The sequence below is a fragment of the Haliotis rubra genome, unplaced genomic scaffold (genome assembly GCF_003918875.1).
Source record: "Haliotis rubra isolate DU_JTF1 unplaced genomic scaffold, ASM391887v1 Scf301, whole genome shotgun sequence".
Classification (NCBI taxonomy): domain Eukaryota; kingdom Metazoa; phylum Mollusca; class Gastropoda; order Lepetellida; family Haliotidae; genus Haliotis; species Haliotis rubra.
In genome coordinates this window covers 483,348-509,252 of record NW_025766971.1, presented here as the reverse complement: position 1 = coordinate 509,252, position 25,905 = coordinate 483,348, and the positions used below count along the sequence as shown (strand labels likewise).

Here is a 25,905-nt window from a genome sequence, read left to right as displayed (position 1 = left end):
GTTCCAACTCAATCCCAGACAAAGGCTGAATTCTGAAAGTATCACCTACCTGACCTTTATGTTCATATATTCAGGGAGACTATATAAGGGGGAGTGGTCACTCCTCGGAAAGCCCCTTAGCATATGCCTCGGCTCGTCACGTGACCAGTGTAGCCAATATGGCGACAGCGTAGTTTTTTAAGATTGAGCTCGGTTTATATTCAACAGCTGATTACATACGGTAGAGTATACCTGATATATTATATCATCCCAAGGGATACTGTTCTTACACGTTGGCTTTATCTTTCAAGAAGCCTATTAATTATAGGATAAATGTCAAACTAGTAACTGACAGTGTCCCTCAGGGGTGGAAATAACTTTAAAATTGCAAGTGTACTCCTGTACAGTTGCACATGTAAAATCACTTGCCCTGATAATTTTTCCACTATACCGTCCATTTTCTTGTTGATTTTTTAAATAAACAACATAATTAATATTGGAAAGTCAACTTGATATACAAATTTGCTTGCCCAACAGAAAAAAACACTGGACTCGGGCGTCGGGCAATGGGTAATTTCCACCCCTGTGCCGACATATTCCAGCTTTGTCACGTAGATAAGTGGGCTGAGCAAGGTGAGACTGTGGATGAAAGCATGAGCAAGTATTTCTTTATACAGTGCATGTACGTGTGGCTGTTTGAACTAGTCCACATAAGGACATACAGGAGCACATGAAGGAAGTTTGACCAGCACAAATATCTGGACTCTAGCTCTCTCTATACACATTTAGTGCTTCGGAACCTGAAGAAGTGACTTGTTTATATACAATGTATATGGCAATAACTCGTTCAATCTTTTAACGTTTTAGTATAGTGTGGTAAGCTGATTGAACCCACTGAAACACCGACCTTCACCTTTAAGGCTGACTGAATTTGGTTTTACGCCGCTTTAAGCAATATTCCAGCAACATCACGGCGGGGGACACCAGAAATGGGCTTCACAAATTGTACCCATGTGGGGATTCGAACCCGGGTATTCGGCATCACGAGCCAACGCTTTAACCACTATGCTACCCCACCAACCTTCACCTGTAAGGGCATACACTCAAACCATTGCTCCACAGAACTGTTTTGTAAATGACCGACGGAGTAGGGTTTGATGCCACTTTTGGCAATATTCCAGCCATATTGATCCATTCAGAACAGGCCTTAAACTCTCCCGTCCTGGAATATACAACCAGAAAAATCCCAATTAAAATTACCACTTTTATTGTCATCCAATATTCAACAACTACAGTAGAGTTTAAAAAATATAACAATAAATTGGATATAAAATGAATAAAATGGTGCTACTGTGGCTGAGCAAGCAGTGACACTCCAGCAGGATCATCTTGTGGAGGGTTGGAGAGGGATGGAGAGGGAGGCATGGCACTTTGACTTGCTTCCTCATAGGATTTCGGTTTATATTTGCCCATCTTGAATCTACAGCAGAACACATCCACCAGAAATCCAGACAAACCATGCATCATTCCTGCAAACATGGAAGACGTAAATCCATGAGGATGTGAATTTCATGAAATCTTTAATGGAACTGCAAACATCCAATATTTAGTTTCTTAGGTCTGTAAATAATAAAGTCTGGACCAGACAATCCAGTGATCAACCACATGGGCATCGATCTATGCAATTGGGATACGATGACATGTCAACCAAGTCAAGCGAGCCTGACCACCCGATCCCGTTGGTCGCCTCTAACGACAAGCATGGGTTACTGAAGATCAAGTGTAACCCGGATCTTTATGGGTCACAGAACAGAGAGAATGAGAGAGCAAAGACTTGCCTGAGACAGAGAACACTCCGCCTATTATTCCACACAATCTGACCATGAACTGCCAGTATGGCTTGTGCTCCTCTCGTACTCGGATCATCAGCATACTTGATGACTTTAAGTCATGAAACAGATGGGTCAAGTGAGTGAGTGAGTGAGTGAGTTATCCCAGCAATATTCCAGCATTATCAGCATTATCGCGTGGCGGGAACACCATGGCTGCCTTTGGGGAATCGAACCCGATTTTGACGATTCTTTAACCACTAGGCTACCCCACCGCAACAGATGGGTCAAGTGAGTTTGGTTGACAGTATATCAGTCATCCCATGACATGTCAGTTTATTTTAGGCATGTGTGGGGTGCTGACAAAGGAGTGATTAATTGGGGCAAATCTTGGATTCGAACGCAGGATCAGTGACATTCGTCACCACTCACCCCTTTCCGTAACCTCCAAGAAAACTCATCCCCCACTCGATACTTGTTATGTGCGAAAATACAACAAACCAATCAGAACACGAGTAAATGAGTGCGGTGCTTTGATAAAAATAATCCCGAGTACTTAAATAGTTTATGGCATTATGTCATTGTTTAAAGAATCATGAAAACTATATATCGTCATATGGAAAGTACAAAGAACGTCGCTAAAAGGATTTTGCTGCCTAGTATGAAGTTTTTGATAAGAATCATGCGATTGACGGTGAGAGATTCAAAAACACGAACGTGCGTTTGTTGACATAACTGCTCTCATGGGTCCAACTGAGTGTATTTCTGACGATCTTGCGGGCTTGTTATGGAGATTGTACGTGCGCTTCGACCAATTTTAGGAAATGTAAATTATAATCGCTGCGAGTTTCAAAACAATAATATCGTATTTGTATGTAACTAATCAACCCTAATCTTTAACATTGGGCTTATATATTTCATAGCTCTGGGGATATTTCAGTCTGACTGTTTTTGGGTCATTCATATTTTTTTCAGCAAATTCATTTGAAATTCCACCAGGGGTGTGACAGCAAGGTTACACGAATGTTCAGTTTGAGAAATATTTTAAAGTCATTTTTGAGTATCTGCTTTGGGATTTAATGTAGCTGAATTTTTTTGGTATATTCAATAAAACAATTCCCATTTGTGATGATTAAACTCTATTAAGAAAATTAACATAATTTGAAATATAAGGTGAACAGCTGGTAATAATTACATTAGAATATGTTTTTAACAAATAGGTTTTTCTCCTTCTTTTAGTTGTATCAAAGAGGTTTAATTCTTTAAAATAAATAAGTAAAAAAAACACCAAAAACAACAACCTAGCAATACAATGTACATGTGCTTCGGTGATTTTTAGAAACATTGGAATCAAACAGGAATAGAGTTATCGTTCCTGTTTGAAGTAGTTCTGATGTTCCTATGCCAATATGAAATCCTTCCAGAGGGGCACGAGTAGCTATTCGGCTTGTCCTGGAATAACACGAGTTGGTCACGAATGGATCAGTGAATGTCTAAGGAATGCGACTGGGCCACCCATGTTGTCGATGCATACTGAGCTGGGCTGAAATAGTGCATTTAATCCCTACAGTTCCCAGTAGGAAATATCGGGATTAACAAGTCACCAGATCACAAAACATTGTTTAAAAGAATTAATTGAAAGTACCGTATATGACCGACTATAAGTCGGATCCGACTATAAGTCGGGCCCCTTTCTCAACCCTCTAAATTCTTGCCAAAACCATGTAACTCAAGTATAAGTCAACCCTTTCCCTGTACAAATCGGTATCGCCGCCTCAATCTTCACGCTCGGACACGATGTTTAATGCGAAAATATATGCATGAAGCATTTTTGTCACAGGTCATAACCTAGCACGATACGTCAAATAAATCCCATAATTTACATATAGGTAGCGATTGCTTGCTTAATATGTTCCATCAGACCCAAAAGAGGTCTAAAATCTAAAGACACTATTACCAGAATCCCAGGACCTTGGTTATATAAATCACTTAAAGCAAAACCATCAGATCCAGGTGTAAGTAAACAGATTGCAGTGGTGTATGGCCCCATTGTTTAAGTGGTAACCATGGTGATGTGGGATGTGTTTGGGTGAGTTGTTTTGTTTTCAAGCTGGAAACTTCGTTCTACACCATGATCTAAGATGGAGCAAAAACTGCATAGTGTGAGATAGGGTAGGTTTATAAATTTGGTATTTATAACCTTGATCTTTTGTCATCTGTAGTATGACATAGCCTCGTGTACAGCTGTTTGATGCTTTGATGAGTGAGAGAGAATGGTTTTACGTCGCTTTTTAGCAATATTCCACCAATATCATGGCGGGGGACACCAGAAATGGGCTCACACATTTTACCCATGTGGGGATTCGAAACTGAGTGAATGCTTTAACCACTAGGCTACTCGATCAACCCTTAATGCAGAGAGGGGCGGAAGGGTAGGCTAGTGGTTAAAGCTGTTCGATCATCACACCAAAGACCTGGGTTCGATTCCCCACATGGGTACCATGTGTGAAGACCATTTCTGGTGTCCCCCGCCTTGATATTGCTGGCGTAAAACCATACTCACTAACTCACTTAATGATGAGATGAGTGAATGAAGGGGCTTTTAGTGTCTTCTTAAAGTGGAAAGACATTGGCATGAAGTCTGGGCACCATGGCCTCTCAAAATAATCCTTAGATAATGCCAAAATAGCCATACTGTCTGCAACTGTCCAGGTTAGAGAGTACCTACCCTCTGAGACACAGCAAACTGATACGTGTTCTCATTGACCAGGTACGTCCTCACTTCTGTCGGGACCACCTGTATGTAGTACTGGAATGTATGGAAATCTGAAACAAAACAACTTCATGTGTCACAAACAGCATCTCCATCACAAACAGCATCATCCTTCACAAACAGCATCATCCATCACAAACAGCATCTCCATCACAAACAGCATCTCCATCACAAACAGCATCATCCATCACAAACAGCATCATCCATCACAAACAGCATCATCCATCACAAACAGCATCATCCATCACAAACAGCATCATCCTTCTCCATCACAAACAGCATCTCCATCACAAACAGCATCTCCATCACAAACAGCACCATCCACCATCCATCACAAACAGCATCTCCATCACAAACAGCATCTCCATCACAAACAGCATCATCCATCACAAACAGCATCATCCATCACAAACAGCATCATCCATCACAAACAGCATCATCCATCACAAACAGCATCATCCTTCTCCATCACAAACAGCATCATCCATCACAAACAGCATCATCCATCATCACAAACAGCATCATCATCATCACAAACAGCACCTCACAAACAGCCATCACAAACAGCATCATCCATCCATCACAAACAGCATCTCCATCACAAACAGCATCATCATATCACAAACAGCATCATCCATCACAAACAGCATCTCCATCACAAACAGCATCATCCATCACAAACAGCATCATCCATCACAAACAGCATCATCCATCACAAACAGCACCATCCATCACAAACAGCATCATCTATCACAAAACAGCATCTCCATCACAAACAGCATCATCCATCACAACAGCATCATCCATCATAAAACAGCATCATCCATCACAAACAACATCATCCATCCATCCATCACAAACAGCATCATCCATCACAAAATCATCCATCACAAACAGCATCATCCATCACAAACAGCATCATCCATCACAAAACAGCATCATCCATCACAAACAGCATCATCCATCACAAACAGCATCATCCATCACAAACAGCATCATCCATCACAAACAGCATCATCCATCACAAACAGCATCATCCATCACAAACAGCATCATCCATCACAAACAGCATCTCCATCACAAACAGCATCTCCATCACAAACAGCATCTCCATCACAAACAGCATCATCTATCACAAACAGCATCATCCATCACAAACAGCATCTCCATCACAAACAGCATCATCCATCACAAACAGCACCATCCATCACAAACAGCATCATCCATCACAAACAGCACCATCCATCACAAACAGCATCATCTATCACAAACAGCATCATCCATCACAAACAGCATCATCCATCACAAACAGCATCATCCATCACAAACAGCATCATCCATCACAAACAGCATCATCCATCACAAACAGCACCATCCATCACAAACAGCATCATCCATCTCCATCTCCAACAGCATCATCCATCACAAACAGCATCATCCATCACAAACAGCATCTCCATCACAAACAGCATCTCCATCACAAACAGCACCATCTATCACAAACAGCATCATCCATCACAAACAGCATCATCCATCACAAACAGCATCTCCATCACAAACAGCATATCCATCACAAACAGCATCATCTATCACAAACAGCATCATCTATCACAAACAGCATCTCCATCACAAACAGCATATCCATCACAAACAGCATCATCCATCACAAACAGCATCATCCATCACAAACAGCATCATCCATCACAAACAGCATCATCCATCACAAACAGCATCTCCATCACAAACAGCATCATCCATCACAAACAACATCTCAATCACAAACAGCATCTCCATCACAAACAGCACCATCCATCACAAACAACATCTCCATCACAAACAGCATCATCCATCACAAACATCTCCATCACAAACAGCACCATCCATCACAAACAACATCTCCATCACAAACAGCATCATCCATCACAAACAGCATCATCTATCACAAACAGCATCTCCATCACAAACAGCATATCCATCACAAACAGCATCATCCATCACAAACAACATCTCAATCACAAACAGCATCTCCATCACAAACAGCACCATCCATCACAAACAACATCTCCATCACAAACAGCATCATCCATCACAAACATCTCCATCACAAACAGCACCATCCATCACAAACAACATCTCCATCACAAACAGCACCATCCATCACAAACATCTCCATCACAAACAGCATCATCCATCACAAACAGCATCTCCATCACAAACATCTCCATCACAAACAGCATCATCCATCACAAACAGCATCTCCATCACAAACATCTCCATCACAAACAGCATCTCCATCACAAACAGCACCATCCATCACAAACAGCACCTCCATCACAAACAGCACCATCCATCACAAACAGCATCTCCATCACAAACAGCACCATCCATCACAAACAGCACCTCCATCACAAACAGCACCATCCATCACAAACAGCACCATCCATCACAAACAGCACCATCCATCACAAACAGCATCTCCATCACAAACAGCATCTCCATCACAAACAGCATCATCCATCACAAACAGCATCATCCTTCACAAACAGCATCTCCATCACAAACAGCATCATCCATCACAAACAGCATCATCCATCTCCATCACAAACAGCATCATCCATCTCCATCACAAACAGCATCTCCATCACAAACAGCATCTCCATCACAAACAGCACCATCCATCACAAACAGCATCATCCATCACAAACAGCATCTCCATCACAAACAGCACCATCCATCACAAACAGCATCCATCCATCACAAACAGCATCATCCATCACAAACAGCATCATCTATCACAAACAGCATCTCCATCACAAACAGCACCATCCATCACAAACAGCACCATCCATCACAAACAGCATCATCTATCACAAACAGCATTATCCATCACAAACAGCATCATCCATCACAAACAGCATCATCCATCACAAACAGCACCTCCATCACAAACAGCACCTCCATCACAAACAGCATCTCCATCACAAACAGCACCTCCATCACAAACAGCACCATCCATCACAAACAGCACCATCCATCACAAACAGCACCATCCATCACAAACAGCACCATCCATCACAAACAGCATCTCCATCACAAACAGCATCTCCATCACAAACAGCATCTCCATCACAAACAGCATCATCCATCTCCATCACAAACAGCACCATCCATCACAAACAGCACCATCCATCACAAACAGCACCATCCATCACAAACAGCATCATCTATCACAAACAGCATCTCCATCACAAACAGCACCATCCTTCTCCATCACAAACAGCATCTCCATCACAAACAGCATCCATCCATCACAAACAGCATCATCCATCACAAACAGCATCATCCATCACAAACAGCATCATCCATCACAAACATCTCCATCACAAACAGCATCTCCATCACAAACAGCATTATCCATCACAAACAGCATCTCCATCACAAACAGCACCTCCATCACAAACAGCATCATCCATCACAAACAGCATCATCCTTCACAAACAGCATCTCCATCACAAACAGCACCATCAAAAACAGCATCATCCATCACAAACATCTCCATCAAAAACAGCATCATCCATCACAAACAGCATCATCCATCACAAACAGCATCATCCATCACAAACAGCATCATCCATCACAAACAGCATCTCCATCACAAACAGCACCTCCATCACAAACAGCATCATCCATCACAAACAGCATCATCCTTCACAAACAGCATCTCCATCACAAACAGCACCATCAAAAACAGCATCATCCATCACAAACATCTCCATCAAAAACAGCATCATCCATCACAAACAGCATCATCCATCACAAACAGCATCATCCATCACAAACAGCATCATCCATCACAAACAGCATCATCCATCACAAACAGCATCATCCATCACAAACAGTATCATCCATCACAAACAGCATCATCCATCACAAACAGCATCCATCCATCACAAACAGCATCATCCATCACAAACAGCATCATCCATCACAAACAGCATCTCCATCACAAACATCTCAATCACAAACAGCATCATCCATCACAAACAGCATCTCCATCACAAACAGCATCTCCATCACAAACAGCATCATCCATCACAAACAGCACCATCCATCACAAACAGCATCCATCCATCACAAACAGCACCATCCATCACAAACAGCATCTCCATCACAAACAGCATCTCCATCACAAACATCTCCATCACAAACAGCATCATCCATCACAAACAGCATCATCCATCACAAACAGCATCTCCATCACAAACAGCACCATCACAAACAGCATCATCCATCACAAACAGCACCTCCATCACAAACAGCATCTCCATCACAAACAGCATCTCCATCACAAACATCTCCATCACAAACAGCATCATCCATCACAAACAGCATCATCCATCACAAACAGCATCTCCATCACAAACAGCACCATCACAAACAGCATCATCCATCACAAACAGCACCTCCATCACAAACAGCATCATCCATCACAAACAGCACCTCCATCACAAACAGCACCTCCATCACAAACAGCATCATCCATCACAAACAGCATCATCCATCACAAACAGCATCATCCATCACAAACAGCACCATCCTTCTCCATCACAAACAGCATCTCCATCACAAACAGCATCCATCCATCACAAACAGCATCATCCATCACAAACAGCATCATCCATCACAAACAGCACCATCACAAACAGCATCATCCATCACAAACAGCATCATCCATCACAAACAGCACCATCACAAACAGCATCTCCATCACAAACAGCATCTCCATCACAAACAGCATCATCCATCTCCATCACAAACAGCATCTCCATCACAAACAGCACCATCCATCACAAACAGCACCATCCATCACAAACAGCACCATCCATCACAAACAGCATCATCTATCACAAACAGCATCTCCATCACAAACAGCATCTCCATCACAAACAGCACCATCCATCACAAACAGCACCATCCATCACAAACAGCACCATCCATCACAAACAGCACCATCTATCACAAACAGCACCATCCATCACAAACAGCATCTCCATCACAAACAGCACCTCCATCACAAACAGCACCAGCCATCACAAACAGCATCTCCATCACAAACAGCACCATCTATCACAAACAGCATCTCCATCACAAACATCTCCATCACAAACAGCATCATCCATCACAAACAGCATCATCCATCACAAACAGCATCTCCATCACAAACAGCACCATCACAAACAGCCTCATCCATCACAAACAGCACCTCCATCACAAACAGCACCATCCTTCTCCATCACAAACAGCATCTCCATCACAAACAGCATCCATCCATCACAAACAGCATCATCCATCACAAACAGCATCATCCATCACAAACAGCACCATCACAAACAGCATCATCCATCACAAACAGCACCTCCATCACAAACAGCATCTCCATCACAAACAGCATCATCCATCTCCATCACAAACAGCATCTCCATCACAAACAGCACCATCCATCACAAACAGCACCATCCATCACAAACAGCATCATCTATCACAAACAGCATCTCCATCACAAACAGCATCTCCATCACAAACAGCACCATCCATCACAAACAGCACCATCCATCACAAACAGCACCATCCATCACAAACAGCACCATCTATCACAAACAGCACCATCCATCACAAACAGCATCTCCATCACAAACAGCACCTCCATCACAAACAGCACCATCCATCACAAACAGCACCATCCATCACAAACAGCACCATCTATCACAAACAGCATCTCCATCACAAACATCTCCATCACAAACAGCATCATCCATCACAAACAGCATCATCCATCACAAACAGCATCTCCATCACAAACAGCACCATCACAAACAGCATCATCCATCACAAAAAGCACCTCCATCACAAACAGCATCTCCATCACAAACAGCATCTCCATCACAAACAGCATCATCCATCACAAACAGCATCATCCATCACAAACAGCATCATCCATCACAAACAGCATCATCCATCACAAACATCTCCATCACAAACAGCATCTCCATCACAAACAGCATTATCCATCACAAACAGCATCTCCATCACAAACATCTCCATCACAAACAGCATCTCCATCACAAACAGCATTATCCATCACAAACAGCATCTCCATCACAAACAGCACCTCCATCACAAACAGCATCATCCATCACAAACAGCATCATCCATCACAAACAGCATCTCCATCACAAACAGCACCATCCTTCTCCATCACAAACAGCATCTCCATCACAAACAGCATCATCCATCACAAACAGCATCATCCATCACAAACAGCATCTCCATCACAAACAGCACCATCACAAACAGCATCATCCATCACAAACAGCACCTCCATCACAAACAGCATCTCCATCACAAACAGCATCTCCATCACAAACAGCATCATCCATCACAAACAGCATCATCCATCACAAACAGCATCTCCATCACAAACAGCATCATCCATCACAAACAGCATCATCCATCACAAACAGCATCATCCATCACAAACAGCATCATCCATCACAAACATCTCCATCACAAACAGCATCTCCATCACAAACAGCATTATCCATCACAAACAGCATCTCCATCACAAACAGCATCTCCATCACAAACAGCACCTCCATCACAAACAGCATCATCCATCACAAACAGCATCATCCTTCACAAACAGCATCTCCATCACAAACAGCACCATCCTTCTCCATCACAAACAGCATCTCCATCACAAACAGCATCCATCCATCACAAACAGCATCATCCATCACAAACAGCATCATCCATCACAAACAGCATCATCCATCACAAACATCTCCATCACAAACAGCATCTCCATCACAAACAGCATTATCCATCTGAACAGCATCTCCATCACAAACAGCACCTCCATCACAAACAGCATCATCCATCACAAACAGCATCATCCATCACAAACAGCATCTCCATCACAAACAGCATCATCCATCACAAACAGCATCATCCATCACAAACATCTCCATCACAAACAGCATCTCCATCACAAACAGCATTATCCATCACAAACAGCATCATCCATCACAAACAGCATCATCTATCACAAACAGCACCATCCATCACAAACAGCATCTCCATCACAAACAGCATCTCCATCACAAACAGCATCTCCATCACAAACAGCATCTCCATCACAAACAGCATCTCCATCACAAACAGCATCATCCATCACAAACAGCATCTCCATCACAAACAGCATCATCCATCACAAACAGCATCTCCATCACAAACAGCACCTCCATCACAAACAGCATCATCCATCACAAAACAGCATCATCTATCACAAACAGCATCTCCATCACAAAACAGCATCATCCATCACAAACAGCACCATCTATCACAAACAGCACCATCCATCACAAACAGCATCTCCATCACAAACAGCATCTCCATCACAAACAGCATCTCCATCACAAACAGCATCATCCATCACAAACAGCATCTCCATCACAAACAGCATCATCCATCACAAACAGCATCTCCATCACAAACAGCATCTCCATCACAAACAGCATCTCCATCACAAACAGCATCTCCATCACAAACAGCATCATCCATCACAAACAGCACCTCCATCACAAACAGCATCATCCATCACAAACAGCATCATCCATCACAAACAGCATCTCCATCACAAACAGCATCTCCATCACAAACAGCACCATCCATCACAAACAGCATCTCCATCACAAACAGCATCATCCATCACAAACAGCACCATCCATCACAAACAGCATCATCCATCACAAACAGCATCATCCATCACAAACAGCATCATCCATCACAAACAGCACCATCCATCACAAACAGCATCATCCATCACAAACAGCACCATCATCCATCACAAACAGCACCATCCATCACAAACAGCATCATCCATCACAAACAGCATCATCCATCACAAACAGCATCATCCATCACAAACAGCATCATCCATCACAAACAGCATCTCCATCACAAACAGCATCATCCATCACAAACAGCATCTCCATCACAAACAGCATCATCCATCACAAACAGCATCATCCATCACAAACAGCATCATCCATCACAAACAGCATCATCCATCACAAACAGCATCATCCATCACAAACAGCATCATCCATCACAAACAGCATCTCCATCACAAACAGCACCATCCATCACAAACAGCATCTCCATCACAAACAGCACCATCCATCACAAACAGCACCATCTATCACAAACAGCATCTCCATCACAAACAGCATCATCCATCACAAACAGCATCATCCATCACAAACAGCATCATCCATCACAAACAGCACCATCCATCACAAACAGCATCATCCATCACAAACAGCATCTCCATCACAAACAGCACCATCCAGCACCATCCATCACAAACAGCATCATCCATCACAAACAGCACCATCCATCACAAACAGCATCATCCATCACAAACAGCATCATCCATCACAAACAGCATCATCCATCACAAACAGCATCATCCATCACAAACAGCATCATCCATCACAAACAGCACCATCCATCACAAACAGCATCTCCATCACAAACAGCATCATCCATCACAAACAGCACCTCCATCACAAACAGCATCTCTATCACAAACAGCATCTCCATCACAAACAGCATCATCCATCACAAACAGCACCATCTATCACAAACAGCATCTCCATCACAAACAGCATCATCCATCACAAACAGTATCATCCATCACAAACAGCATCTCCATCACAAACAGCATCATCCATCACAAACAGCATCATCCATCACAAACAGCATCATCCATCACAAACAGCACCATCCATCTCCATCACAAAGCATCTCCATCACAAACAGCATCTCCATCACAAACAGCATCTCCATCACAAACAGCATCATCCATCACAAACAGCATCATCCATCACAAACAGCACCATCTATCACAAACAGCATCATCCATCACAAACATCTCCATCACAAACAGCATCTCCATCACAAACAGCATCATCCATCACAAACAGCATCTCCATCACAAACAGCATCTCCATCACAAACAGCATCATCTATCACAAACAGCATATCCATTGCAAATTATCCATCACAAACAGCATCATCCATCACAAATCATCAATCACAAACAGCATCATCCATCACAAACAGCATCATCCATCACAAACAGCATCTCCATCACAAACAGCATCTCCATCACAAACAGCATCATCCATCACAAACAGCACCATCCATCACAAACAGCATCATCTATCACAAACAGCACCATCCATCACAAACAGCATCTCCATCACAAACAGCATCTCCATCACAAACAGCATCATCCATCACAAACAGCATCTCCATCACAAACAGCATCATCCATCACAAACAGCATCATCCATCACAAACAGCACCTCCATCACAAACAGCATCATCCATCACAAACAGCATCATCCATCACAAACAGCATCATCCATCACAAACAGCATCATCCATCACAAACAGCATCATCCATCACAAACAGCATCATCCATCACAAACAGCATCATCCATCACAAACAGCACCATCCTCCATCACAAACAGCATCATCCATCACAAACAGCATTATCCATCACAAACAGCGCCATCCATCACCATCATCAATCACAAACAGCACCATCCATCACAAACAGCATCTCCATCACAAATTATCCATCACAAACAGCATCATCCATCACAAACAGCATCATCCATCACAAACAGCATCATCAATCACAAACAGCACCATCCATCACAAACAGCATCTCCATCACAAATTATCCATCACAAACAGCATCATCCATCACAAACAGCATCATCCATCACAAACAGCATCATCCATCACAAACAGCATCATCCATCACAAACAGCACCATCCTTCTCCATCACAAACAGCATCTCCATCACAAATTATCCATCACAAACAGCATCATCCATCACAAACAGCATCATCTATCACAAACAGCATATCCATTGCAAATCATCCATCACAAACAGCATCATCCATCACAAATCATCAATCACAAACAGCACCATCCATCACAAACAGCATCATCCATCACAAACAGCATCAACAAGATATCCAACAGGGGGTTAATTCTTGCTGGACTATGAAGAAATGCCAGTATATATCAGAAATATCATTTCAGGCTTCTGTTTACCTGGCAGGTTAAGTGTTTAGTCATGGAAACTTATAAGTCATCCATAGTGGTGATGTGTCTCACAGTTGGCGAATGAACGGTCATTACAAACAATGACAATAAACAATAACATCCATTAAACTTTCATAATTCATGTTCTTTCAATTTCTAACCAAAAAATTGATTCAGGGGAAGCATTTCTACAATTACCACATCATGGTAATGCAGATGGACTTACGTGATTTTGTAGACTGTAGTTCTCCGTCCAAAGGGTAGATAACTCCAGACACTGGTTCCCCAAATGAAAGATGATCAATTCGATGAGAGAAGTTATAGTCTGAAAGTTGCAGCAAAATCACTTTTGTCAATGCATATCTAATTGTAGTGTTCAAATGAAAGTATGTTAACTGTGATAGCAATTACAAAGAAAACAGATAAACCTTTCTGGTCCTATACAACATGCAAAAACATGTTACTGATGAAGATTAACAGCCTCTCAACACAGGGCTTATCTGGTATCCATGGGCAAATAATTATATTAAATGTTTACTGAGAAAACTTTTGTTTTGTTTTGTTTGTTATTCAATGTTGTATTCATACTCCAGCTATATGGAGGGCGGTGGGGTAGCCTAGTGGTTAAGGCGTTGGCTCGTCACGCTGAAGACCTGGGTTCGAATCCCCACATGAGTACAATGTGTGAAGCCCATTTCTGGTGTCCCCCGCTGTGATGTTGCTGGAATATTGCTAAAAGCGGCGTAAAACCAAACTCAGTCAGTCATTCCAGCTATATGGAGGCAGTCTATAAATAATTTAGTATGGACCAAACAATTTGGTGATCAACAGCATGAGCATCGATCTAAATTTGGCATAAGGTGATGTCAACAAAGTCAGTGAGCCTGGTCATCAATCCCATTAGTCGTCTCTGACAACATGCATGGGTAGCTGAAGAGCAATTCTAGCACGACATTGTGTGATACTCGATTTTGATTGGCTCAGAGCTCATCAAAACCGTACTTAAATGGCAGTTTAAGACCGCTAATTAAAGTGACCGATTCATTATGAACACAATGAACTCGTTAACCCTTTTGTTTGTAAACAAACATGTCAGACATCGGCAATTTCTACCTTGGCAGCATCTTTGATCTTTTTGAAGCAAAAAGGGAATGGTTTGAAGATGAATTATTGACCCTAATCCCACTGAAGAAACTACGAAGCTGGAAGATTTGTCAGCAGCGCAAAAGCGGCAGTATTCCGCCATACTTCAAACCGGGTCTAGATCTAGCGGGCATGACGTCAACAACCCACGTTGGCCCACACGTCATAACCTACGCGTTCGGTTTTTAAATTACATTTAGCGGTCTTAAATTAATGATAAAGGACCGCAAAATTGAAAACAGAGTAGCTTTATCTTCTAATTCTAACCATGACTTTCACGTGTCACTGAGAAATATTGATCTTGACTGCAATATGACAAAAGCAGTGATTGAGTTTGGCACAACACAACATAAACAGTATTACAGTTATAGATATCATGGCTCTGTGGCTCCGGGGTAGCATAGTGGTTAAAGCATTAGCTTGTCACACTGAAGACCTGGGTTCAATTCCCTACACTGAAGCCCATTTCTGGTGTCCCCCCGCTGTGATATTGCTGGAATATTGCTAAAATGGCATAAAACTAAACTCACTCACTCACTCTGTGTCTTCATGTGAGAGTTGTCACATCTACCACTTGGAGAAACCCACAAGCACATGGAACGGTGCCGACCAACCAAGACACATAATGCAACCTTTGCAGTACTTTTCATCAGCAAACAAACATTATTACATCAACTCTAGAATGCCATGCACAGTCCTTCACCAGAATAGGGCAAGCAGAAGCAAAAGAAGCAGGAAGCTGAAAGCATATCCTCTACAAAGATTAAAGAACCTATCTCACTAAAAGTAATAGAGTTACTTCCCCTTGACATGACATAAACCCTCAACTTTTAAAATTAAATTTCTACAAAACTAAAATCAATGAACATTCAAAACATATACTACATCTCTATTAAGGAATGTAAGTACCGAGAATGTACTCCCCAGAATGGAAAGAATGAAAATATAGAGGATGGTTAGATCTGGCTGACCTGGAGACGTTCCTCTAACCTACCTTTCACAAGGACTAAATTGGCCATGTGAGTGTGGTAATTAGCTCCCTTTATCTGCACTGCTCTAAACAAGGAGGAAAGAAAGTATACAACCTCTTATAGTGGGTGGTATGTGAGAATAGGTTATTAAAACAAAGAACAATGCCATACACGCTGATAATGCTGCAACTAGACCGAGCTTCTGGAAGAGTAGATGGTTTCTAAAGCGCCTGATGGGAAGGCCATTATCAGGAAGAAGATTTAAGTCCTTCGTTCAATAATTCTACTAAGGCATTTTTATTTAATGGGAAATGGTTTGCAATTGTACTTCGATACAAAATGGTTCAACACAGCCAAATATACTGTTTCCCAGTCTTGCACAATTGTTTTCTGTTCACTAATTTCAGGGAATATTACTATAAAGCTTGCACTGACCAGTGTCTCGGCCATCAAAAATAGTCCGGAGACTGTCCAGTTTTTCACACCAGTACCTTTACTGCAAGTAATTATATGATGAATTTTCATTTTCCACAAAGCATCGTCATTTACACTGACATATTATTTAACAATTTCGACCAGTCATGCTGTAACATGTTTTTGACTTGTTTTATGCTTATTGGTAAATCCCATCAGGAGACACCTTCAACCCAGTGATTAGTAGAGCTCTGTCAACAATCATGGGCAACATTTGATTTGTCACATATGACAATATTATACGCTGGCCAGGTGGGGTGTGTCATGCTCAGCTTCAAAAGCTCATACTGCTGATAGGAAAACCTGTATAATCAAGGATGTTTTTAAAAACCCTGCTTAATGGAGAGTCAGTTATGAAAGAATAGCATAGTACATGGTACATAGTACGATTAACTTGAGCAAAATAGCGGATTTGGTGATATGCTATTCCCGGTGACGTGAAGATGTGGAATTGTGTTTTTTTGATGGGAGCCACAGATTACCCCGCAGTTTAACTGGATCCGTGGTATCGCGAAGAGAGTTATTGCGAGGGATGACTGTATAATATTTAGGAAGGAGTTAATCTGCGAAAACTGTTACCAGGTTGAAATTACTAGGGGAATTACTACATGTTCTATATCAATTTTCATCCAACCAACAGCACTTATCGGAGATGTCGGTCAGGATTGTCAGAAAAAGATCAGAAACTTTAAATCATCATTTGTCATTCCTATGATTGTTGAGAGAATGTGATGGAGATAGGAAGCAGGTTACAATGGTGTGCAAAACGGTATACGACACACATGCCCTCAGGTTAGTGCCACAGCAAACAACACACACATTAGTGCTACAACACACAGTGCTACAATACACACGATACTCAGTGTCACAGTACACAGTTACACACACTGTAGACACACAGACACATCTTACCCCTTTCGGAGAGCATTATGGCGATGTGAGCATGTCCTCTTGGAATCATGGGAACTGATCTAGTAGCATACAGAACATAAACATATTGCACTCTTTTCCCACATATTTTCACACCGCTCTAATTACAATCAAACTGTTGGAGAAACTAACTAGTAAATAATTGTCAGATATTTGACCTGCTTGGTCGGAACCGACAATCCGTAATTTTGAGGTTTGAGTAGATGTTTCTATTGTCATTTTTAGAAAGAACATGAATGAAATGTAAACCCTTCAGCGAAGCTTCACTGAAGGTAGCTATTATCAAAATACATAGTAGTTACATTAAATCCATCTGTCATGTCATAAGCAATATGTGTCATATTATTTTTTCACAAAAATGAAGAACTGTCATACAGCTTTAGCCAGTAGAGTAGGCTTATGTCTGCAGATTTCTCTCGTCATGCCAAAGGCCTGGGTTTAATTCCTGACATCAGCACAATGCGTGAAGCCCAAACCTGGTTATCTCAGCTGTGATATTGCTGGAATATTGTAAAAAGCGGCGTAAACCTAACTCACATTATACAACTTTGGGGTTACCTCCACCATGAAATTGCAGGAATATAGATAAAATCAGCCTTAAACTTTAAACTCTACTTACTCACTCACTCACAATATAGCATCAACAGCATCACATAGCATCAACTGAGACATCAATGCTCACTGTATAAGTTATTATCCAACTCACTCACTCACTCACACAGCATCAACTGAGACATCAATGCTCACTGTATAAGTTATTATCCAACTCACTCACTCACTCACCTAGCATCAACTGAGACATCAATGCTCACTGTATAAGTTATTATCCAACTCACTCACTCACTCACACAGCATCAACTGAGACATCACTGCTCACTGTATAAGTTATTATCCAACTCACTCACTCACTCACATAGCATCAACTGAGACATCATGCTCACTGTATAAGTTATTATCCAACTCACTCACTCACTCACATAGCATCAACTGAGACATCAATGCTCACTGTATAAGTTATTATCCAACTCACTCACTCACTCACACAGCATCAACTGAGACATCAATGCTCACTGTATAAGTTATTATCCAACTCACTCACTCACTCACACAGCATCAACTGAGACATCACTGCTTCACTGTATAAGTTATTATCCAACTCACTCACTCACTCACTCACATAGCATCAACTGAGACATCACTGCTCACTGTATAAGTTATTATCCAACTCACTCACTCACATACATCAACTGAGACATCACTGCTCACTGTATAAGTTATTATCCAACTCACTCACTCACTCACATAGCATCAACTGAGACATCAATGTTATTATCCAACTCACTCACTCCCACTCACTGTATAAGCTTATTACCCAACTCACTCACTCACTCACATAGCATCAACTGAGACATCACTGCTTACTGTATAAGTTATTATCCAACTCACTCACAGCATCAACTCACTCCTTACTGTATAGCATCAACTGAGACATCACTGCTCACTGTATAAGTTATTATCTAACTCACTCACTCACAGCATCAACTGAGACATCACTGCTTACTGTATAAGTTATTATCCAACTCACTCACTCACTCACATATCAACTGAGACATCACTCCTTACTGTATAAGTTATTATCTCAACTCACTCACTCACATATCAACTGAGACATCACCCCTTACTGTATAACTTATTATCCAACTCACTCACTCACACAGCTTCAACTGAGACATCACTGCTTACTGTATAAGTTATTATCCAACTCACTCACTCACTCACACAGCATCAACTGAGACATCACTGCTGACTATATAAGTTATTATCCAACTCACTTTCCAGCAGTAATGTGAAAGTTGCCTGCAACCTTGTTGACCTCAAGTGACCCGTGAACTCTACAGGCATCAGGACCGTGGTCTGGATTTGTCTCTCTGCAAAATTATAGAAATATAGAGTGGTTGAAGAATCATAATGAGTAAGCTGCAATATTCCAGGTACATCATACTAGCCTGTGAAACATACCAGGAAAAACAGAAGTTGGTAACATGAGCGACAGTTTTTGGGTCGAACATTGTTACCACTCAATCCCCTATTTGTGAGTTCTTACAACAAGCTAGCCGTGAATATCAGGGTTAGATTTGGTCTTCAGCAACACAAGCTTGTCGAAGGGTGACTAACAGGATTGGGTGGTCAGTCTCGCTGACTTGGTTGACACATGTCGTTATATCCCAAGTGCCTAGATTGATGATCATGATATCGATCATTGGATTGTCTGGTCCAGACTCGATTATTTACAGACTGCTGCCATATAGCTGGAATATTGCGGAGTAAGGATTTAAACAACAAACAAACAAACTTCCGACAAGCATGGAGTAATGGGGACATGGCCTGGAAGTCCCATATAGTGTCACTATTTGTTGTTCCCAAGGAGGGACTTTTTATCACGGCACATCAACTCGGTTTGGGGGGAATGTCAAAAGACTTTCCTCTTTGGTGAAGGGGCGATGGGGTAGCCTAGTGGTTAAAGTGTTAAGCTCGTCATGCTGAAGAGACTGGGTTCGATTCCCCACATGGGTACAATGTGTGAATCCCATTTCTGGTGTTCATTGCTGTGATATTGCTGGAATATCACTAAAAGCGGCGCAAAACCAAACTCACTCCTTCGGTGAAATACATGAGTATGGGTAAGGTTTAATGAGAAACATGTCTTCAAAACTATCCTCCCCTTACAACCCAAACCATTAAGCTGATCATGTTTATAGTTTTCTAAAATAAACTGCAAACCAAGTCTTAATGATGAAGCATACCTATTTATGGATGACAACTTCTTGCTAATTGCATAGAGCAACTTTTGATGTAGATTCTTACACCGTTATCAAGCACTTTTACCAAGGTATTGGTGTAAGAACTACATCGAAACTTTGCTCTACGCAATAAACAAGAAGTTGTCATCCACAAAGTATGCTTCATTTTTGACTTCGCCAACTTCTAGAATGCTGATCAAAAAACAAGCCTTAAAAGCTGAGTCAGCACCATACCTGGGAGGCATACCACCACGGAATGCTGGTGTCTTCGACTTCCACATGAGGTCCTGTATAGCATGATATTCCTCCTGAAGGTACCGGTTTATTTCCTGTAAAAATGTGTGGTATTTCTGCTGGTTTGGAGTTAACTCAAAATAGGCGTCTTCCTCAAGAAGTTTACCATAGCTGTTGACATCTTGTCCGGTAAGGTCAAGGACATCAGCACCAATGCCTGAAGATGAACCACAGAATAGGTGTTAATAGCAGCGTTCGATATACCTGCCTGCCCGACTGCCGGGACGGGTTATTTTCAACACGGACTGCCAGATTTCAAATTCACCTTCCCAACGGTCGGGTTAAAATTTAGACATGTATCTTAGTATTTTTTGTGGGCAGGTAAGTTTTGGTCAGGGCTGGCAAGTTTTACATCTAACCAGCCCTGTGGTCTAGCTGAAATTTTTGGGAGTTTCATACCCCAATAATAAATAATATACTTTCAGGTTTCTTACATTAGGGAAAACAAATTCATAATATGTCATTTCTTGGTAAAGCGTGTAATGTATGTAATATTGTGATGATAATTACAAGCCCAAAGCCTTGTTAGACTGATGTATGGTAATTGTATCATCATGATCTGAAGTAGTACGCCATATCATCATCTATCATTTCACATATTTGCAATGCAAGTTTGACAAGAACTCTATGACCAAATGAAATTAATTTTTTAAACATGCTAATCAAATTAGCATTTTAGGATTTCATCTTGTAGAAGGAGAGAACAACAATGGACTACATGTTTTCATACAAAATGGTTGACACCTTGCGCATATGATAATTCTTATCCATGCCAGCACCTAGTCTGAACACAATGACTTCAGAACAAGCATACTTACTACTGCATTTCATGGCCACTGTCATGTCAACATTTATTTTGATTTTTCTGAAAAATAAAAAACCTGTTTATAATACACATAAAATAACAATATCTTGTTTCTACTGGATCAAAAAGACTTAAAAGCAGCAATCAAAAGGCTACACACTCAAAAAGGAATGCTAAACACTGTGTTATATCTGTACAAACCATATCACAATTCACGTAGGTAACCATGTGAATTGTGTATAATGTCATTGAAAGTACCACAGCTAGATGCAGGCAGCATATGACAGGGATAAACAACTTATCAAGCTATTGCAAATAACAGGGAAACAACAGCAGTAAATTGCATTGAGGCAGTAATGCATTAAGGAGGATAAGGTAAACTTCAACGGTGCCTCGCCATTTAGTACAGGTGCTTTAGAAATCACACGGTGATTACTACACTGTGTCATTCCGGCAAATTGGATTGGTTTGCCATGTTTATGATTCTTGGCAATAATGGAGATGAAAATATCTAGTACCATACCAAGGGAAGATAATGAAGTCCAAACATGGCTTGTAGAATATCCACATATATAAAAACAGCAATACAGTCATTACGAATGCACAGTGATAGCACTCAGTGATAACCTAATGCCAATGACAAGCATGGGATACTCCAACCATTCCATTGAACAAACAATGTCACATAAAATTTTACAAAACCATATCTCTTGCAAAGGTGTAAGAAAATATGGGTAACACTGGTCAAGGACTTCGACATTCAAGCTTAGCTTGTAACAACACGACATATATGGCATAGAAATCTTTTGCTTAACTTACCCTGTGACATTTGTGTCTACTTCATAATCGAATTTCAGCTCTGTGTCTGTGTAATACTTGATTTCAGAGATCACTAGAATTCCTATGATGATGAAGGTGAATATAGATACTGAAAGGAAGAAAATAAAATGAATTATGAACACAAGGCTGTCAAGAAACTGGAAAACGATATTTGGGGTGAGTGGTTCACTAGCAAACTGTATAAAAACATACCTTTGGTGCTCATGAAATGAGTCATAAGCTAGTTCTCACTGGAAAATAATTATCTTTTGGATGCTGACTTAAGTAGTTCAACAAGTTCAAACACTGTCTTTTCTACTAAATCAAAATTTGTGTACATAAACTAATCAGTTAAAAGATTATCCTAAATACCTAGAGGCAATTATTGGTTTTGGTATTATCCCAAAACAGTAACAATGTGTACACTATAATAAGAGGCTGCAAATAGGCAAATGACTTTTGGGCAGCTGTTGTGTATAGTTCATATAAAAACTAATGGCACAAACCTTGAAAAGGAAATTTTATTTAATTTATTTGTTTTATTGCATCCACAATCAGTAAAAATGTGAATCAGCTAACATGGTAAGTGTAAGACTAGTCCACCTAAGAATATCCATTTTCTCAAACACCTTAGATCTAGCCTTCCTATAATGTAGGTCAGTAGACAATGCATATATGCACCAATTGTTATATTAAATTATGGTAAGGTGAAACAAAATCAGAAGAAAATAACTGAAAAATATTTGAAACTTACATCCTCCACCAGTGGCTGTTGTTTCTTTGTAACTTTCTGGAACTTTGGGAAAGGCATCAAGTTCTTTCACAACTTTCAGTGCCTTGCTCTTACTTGCAACATTAAGGCGCCTCATTATCACTCAAATTGTGTCACGGATATGAACGACAAGAGAATGGCAGTAAGAGGCAAAGCAGTTACATCTGGATATATACAGCTGAAAATACTCAGGTCCGTCTATAATTCATCACTATAATTCCATTGATAAGATTTTGTGAAATCGAATGCTTGGAGAATGCTACAACTACGGTGCAAATACGCAATTTTGGTTATATCAGCTTCTAATTATAAATTAATTGAACTCATGCACACAATGCATTCTCCATTTCAGAATATCGACCCAAAGAGCTACACAAGCCAGATTCTGGATAGTTAGCCATTGAAAACATCGCACGTCAATCGACGTGTATTGTTAACCGGAAGTTATTAATATTAAGTGAAGCTATGCCAAAACGCAGTTGCGTACTAAAATATACTTTGTCGAAACACTGCAATCAATGTATGCGCAATTATTACAAATTTTAATCAAATATAATCTAAACATTTATCAGTTACAAAAATGTATTCTACATAGTGTTTGGGAAGCATTCAGGTCCATAGGCGGATCCAGAGGGGGGGTGCAGGGTGCGCAGCCCCTTTGTGCAGAAAGTTTGTTAAATGACCATTGAAACTCGGGTGAAAATGAAGTGTGCACCCTCCTTTTTCAATAGTATCCAAACACCCCACCCCCCACCCCCCAACCCCTTCTCAAAAGCTGTATCCGCCCCTGAGGTCTAAGTCGGGGGGTCCCTGGTACTGCGCTTTATGTTAGTTACATTGAAGATAAGATAAGAGGTAACTATGTTACCCCGGAGGAAATTCTTTGTGCATCAAAACGGTTTCAAAATGAATATATACACAATTCACAAAACTATACACAATAATTACATGGACAAAACGAATGCTGGTAACAGTGGTTACACACATGTACACATGTACTGATATGATTCAATAAATCAACCGCATAGGTATTTAGTGAGTGAGTGAGTGAGTATGGTTTTTACGCCGCTTTTAGCAATATCACGGCGGGGGACACCAGAAATGGGCTTCACACAATGTACAGTACCTATGTTGGGAATAGAACGCGGGTCTTCAGCGTGACAAGCGGACGCTTTAACCATTAGGGTAGCCCACCGCCCCCACATAACTAAAGAGGCTGAATAATTCTATCACATGCATGATGACTCGAAAGATTTGTTGCATTCACGAATACATTGTACTGGATGGTATGAAAGACTGTCGAGCTCTGTTTGTTTTGAGGAAAGGTAGTCGAAAGCGGCTTCCATAAGGAAGTAGTTCAAAATAGTGTGATAAAACATAGGGGGTATCAGTTATCATTTTAGTTGCCTTTTTGACAATCTGGCGCTCATAGATAAAGGGAATATACTCTAAAGACACTCCAGCAATTTTGCTGGCAGTATTAACAATTTTGAAAAGTTTGTTTCTGTTGGGAGCAGCAGACCCGCTAGTCCAGCATATAACTAGACGACTTTGCAACATACCAAGGTGTGCTCGCCTTTATGTATATGATCTAACAGACTCCCATACCAACATAGAAAATTGTAGGTCAACACACTTTGAATAAAGGTTTGATAAAAACGGCCATTATGGTTTGTCAATAGAAGAGTTCTTAAGCGGCGAAGAAAATAAAGTCGCTGTTGGCCTTTATTGTAAATGTGAACAATATGTTTTGAAAACGAAAGTTTTGAATCTAAAATGACGCCGAGATATTTGTAATGGTCCACTCTTTCAATTTCTGCATTATCAATGATATTCGGGTGTAGAGGTTTCTTATTTCTCCGAAACCCGGGTTCGAATCCCACAATTTCCTTAGTTGTCTTGCTAAAAGCGGCGTTACAGCAAACTCAGTCAGAATAGCAACCTTAGTGGACATGATACAGCAAGGAATAAAATCAGGTGGACATTTGCAGTTTTGTCATTTGCACTTTGTAGTTTTCTTTTTAATGTTGGCCCCAGTGCGATCGCGAAATATCATAATAATAGAAGATTTACGTCCATCAGTGGAACATTATCAATTCTCATTTCAAAATAATCGATAATCAAAAC

The 25,905-nt window shown here is 40.9% G+C and overlaps 1 protein-coding gene across 1 annotated transcript; it reads right to left on the bottom strand.

Moving 5' to 3' along the window:
* Positions 1-1,229: 1,229 nt before the first annotated feature.
* Positions 1,230-24,222, bottom strand: LOC124282721 (endoplasmic reticulum-Golgi intermediate compartment protein 2-like). Its single transcript, XM_046718742.1, has 11 exons — positions 23,761-24,222; positions 23,007-23,115; positions 22,201-22,247; positions 21,323-21,539; positions 20,120-20,215; positions 18,270-18,328; positions 14,996-15,094; positions 4,537-4,634; positions 2,010-2,059; positions 1,818-1,945; positions 1,230-1,508 (listed from the first exon to the last, which is right to left on the bottom strand). Exons 1-11 carry the CDS (start codon positions 23,873-23,875, stop codon positions 1,327-1,329), a joined length of 1,200 nt encoding a protein of 399 aa, XP_046574698.1. The 5' UTR covers positions 23,876-24,222; the 3' UTR covers positions 1,230-1,326.
* Positions 24,223-25,905: the final 1,683 nt, after the last annotated feature.

What these genes read in the sequence shown, in the direction of transcription:
- LOC124282721 (XM_046718742.1), bottom strand. Translation starts at nt 23,875, where the DNA reads ATGAGGCGCCTTAATGTTGCAAGTAAGAGCAAGGCACTGAAAGTTGTG. An exon ending in TTTCACATTACTGCTGGAAA is followed by an intron (nt 18,329 to 20,119) that starts GTGAGTTGGATA and finishes GTATGCTACTAG; the next exon opens with ATCAGTTCCCATGATTCCAA. An exon ending in ACTACAGTCTACAAAATCAC is followed by an intron (nt 4,635 to 14,995) that starts GTAAGTCCATCT and finishes GTTTTGTTTCAG; the next exon opens with ATTTCCATACATTCCAGTAC.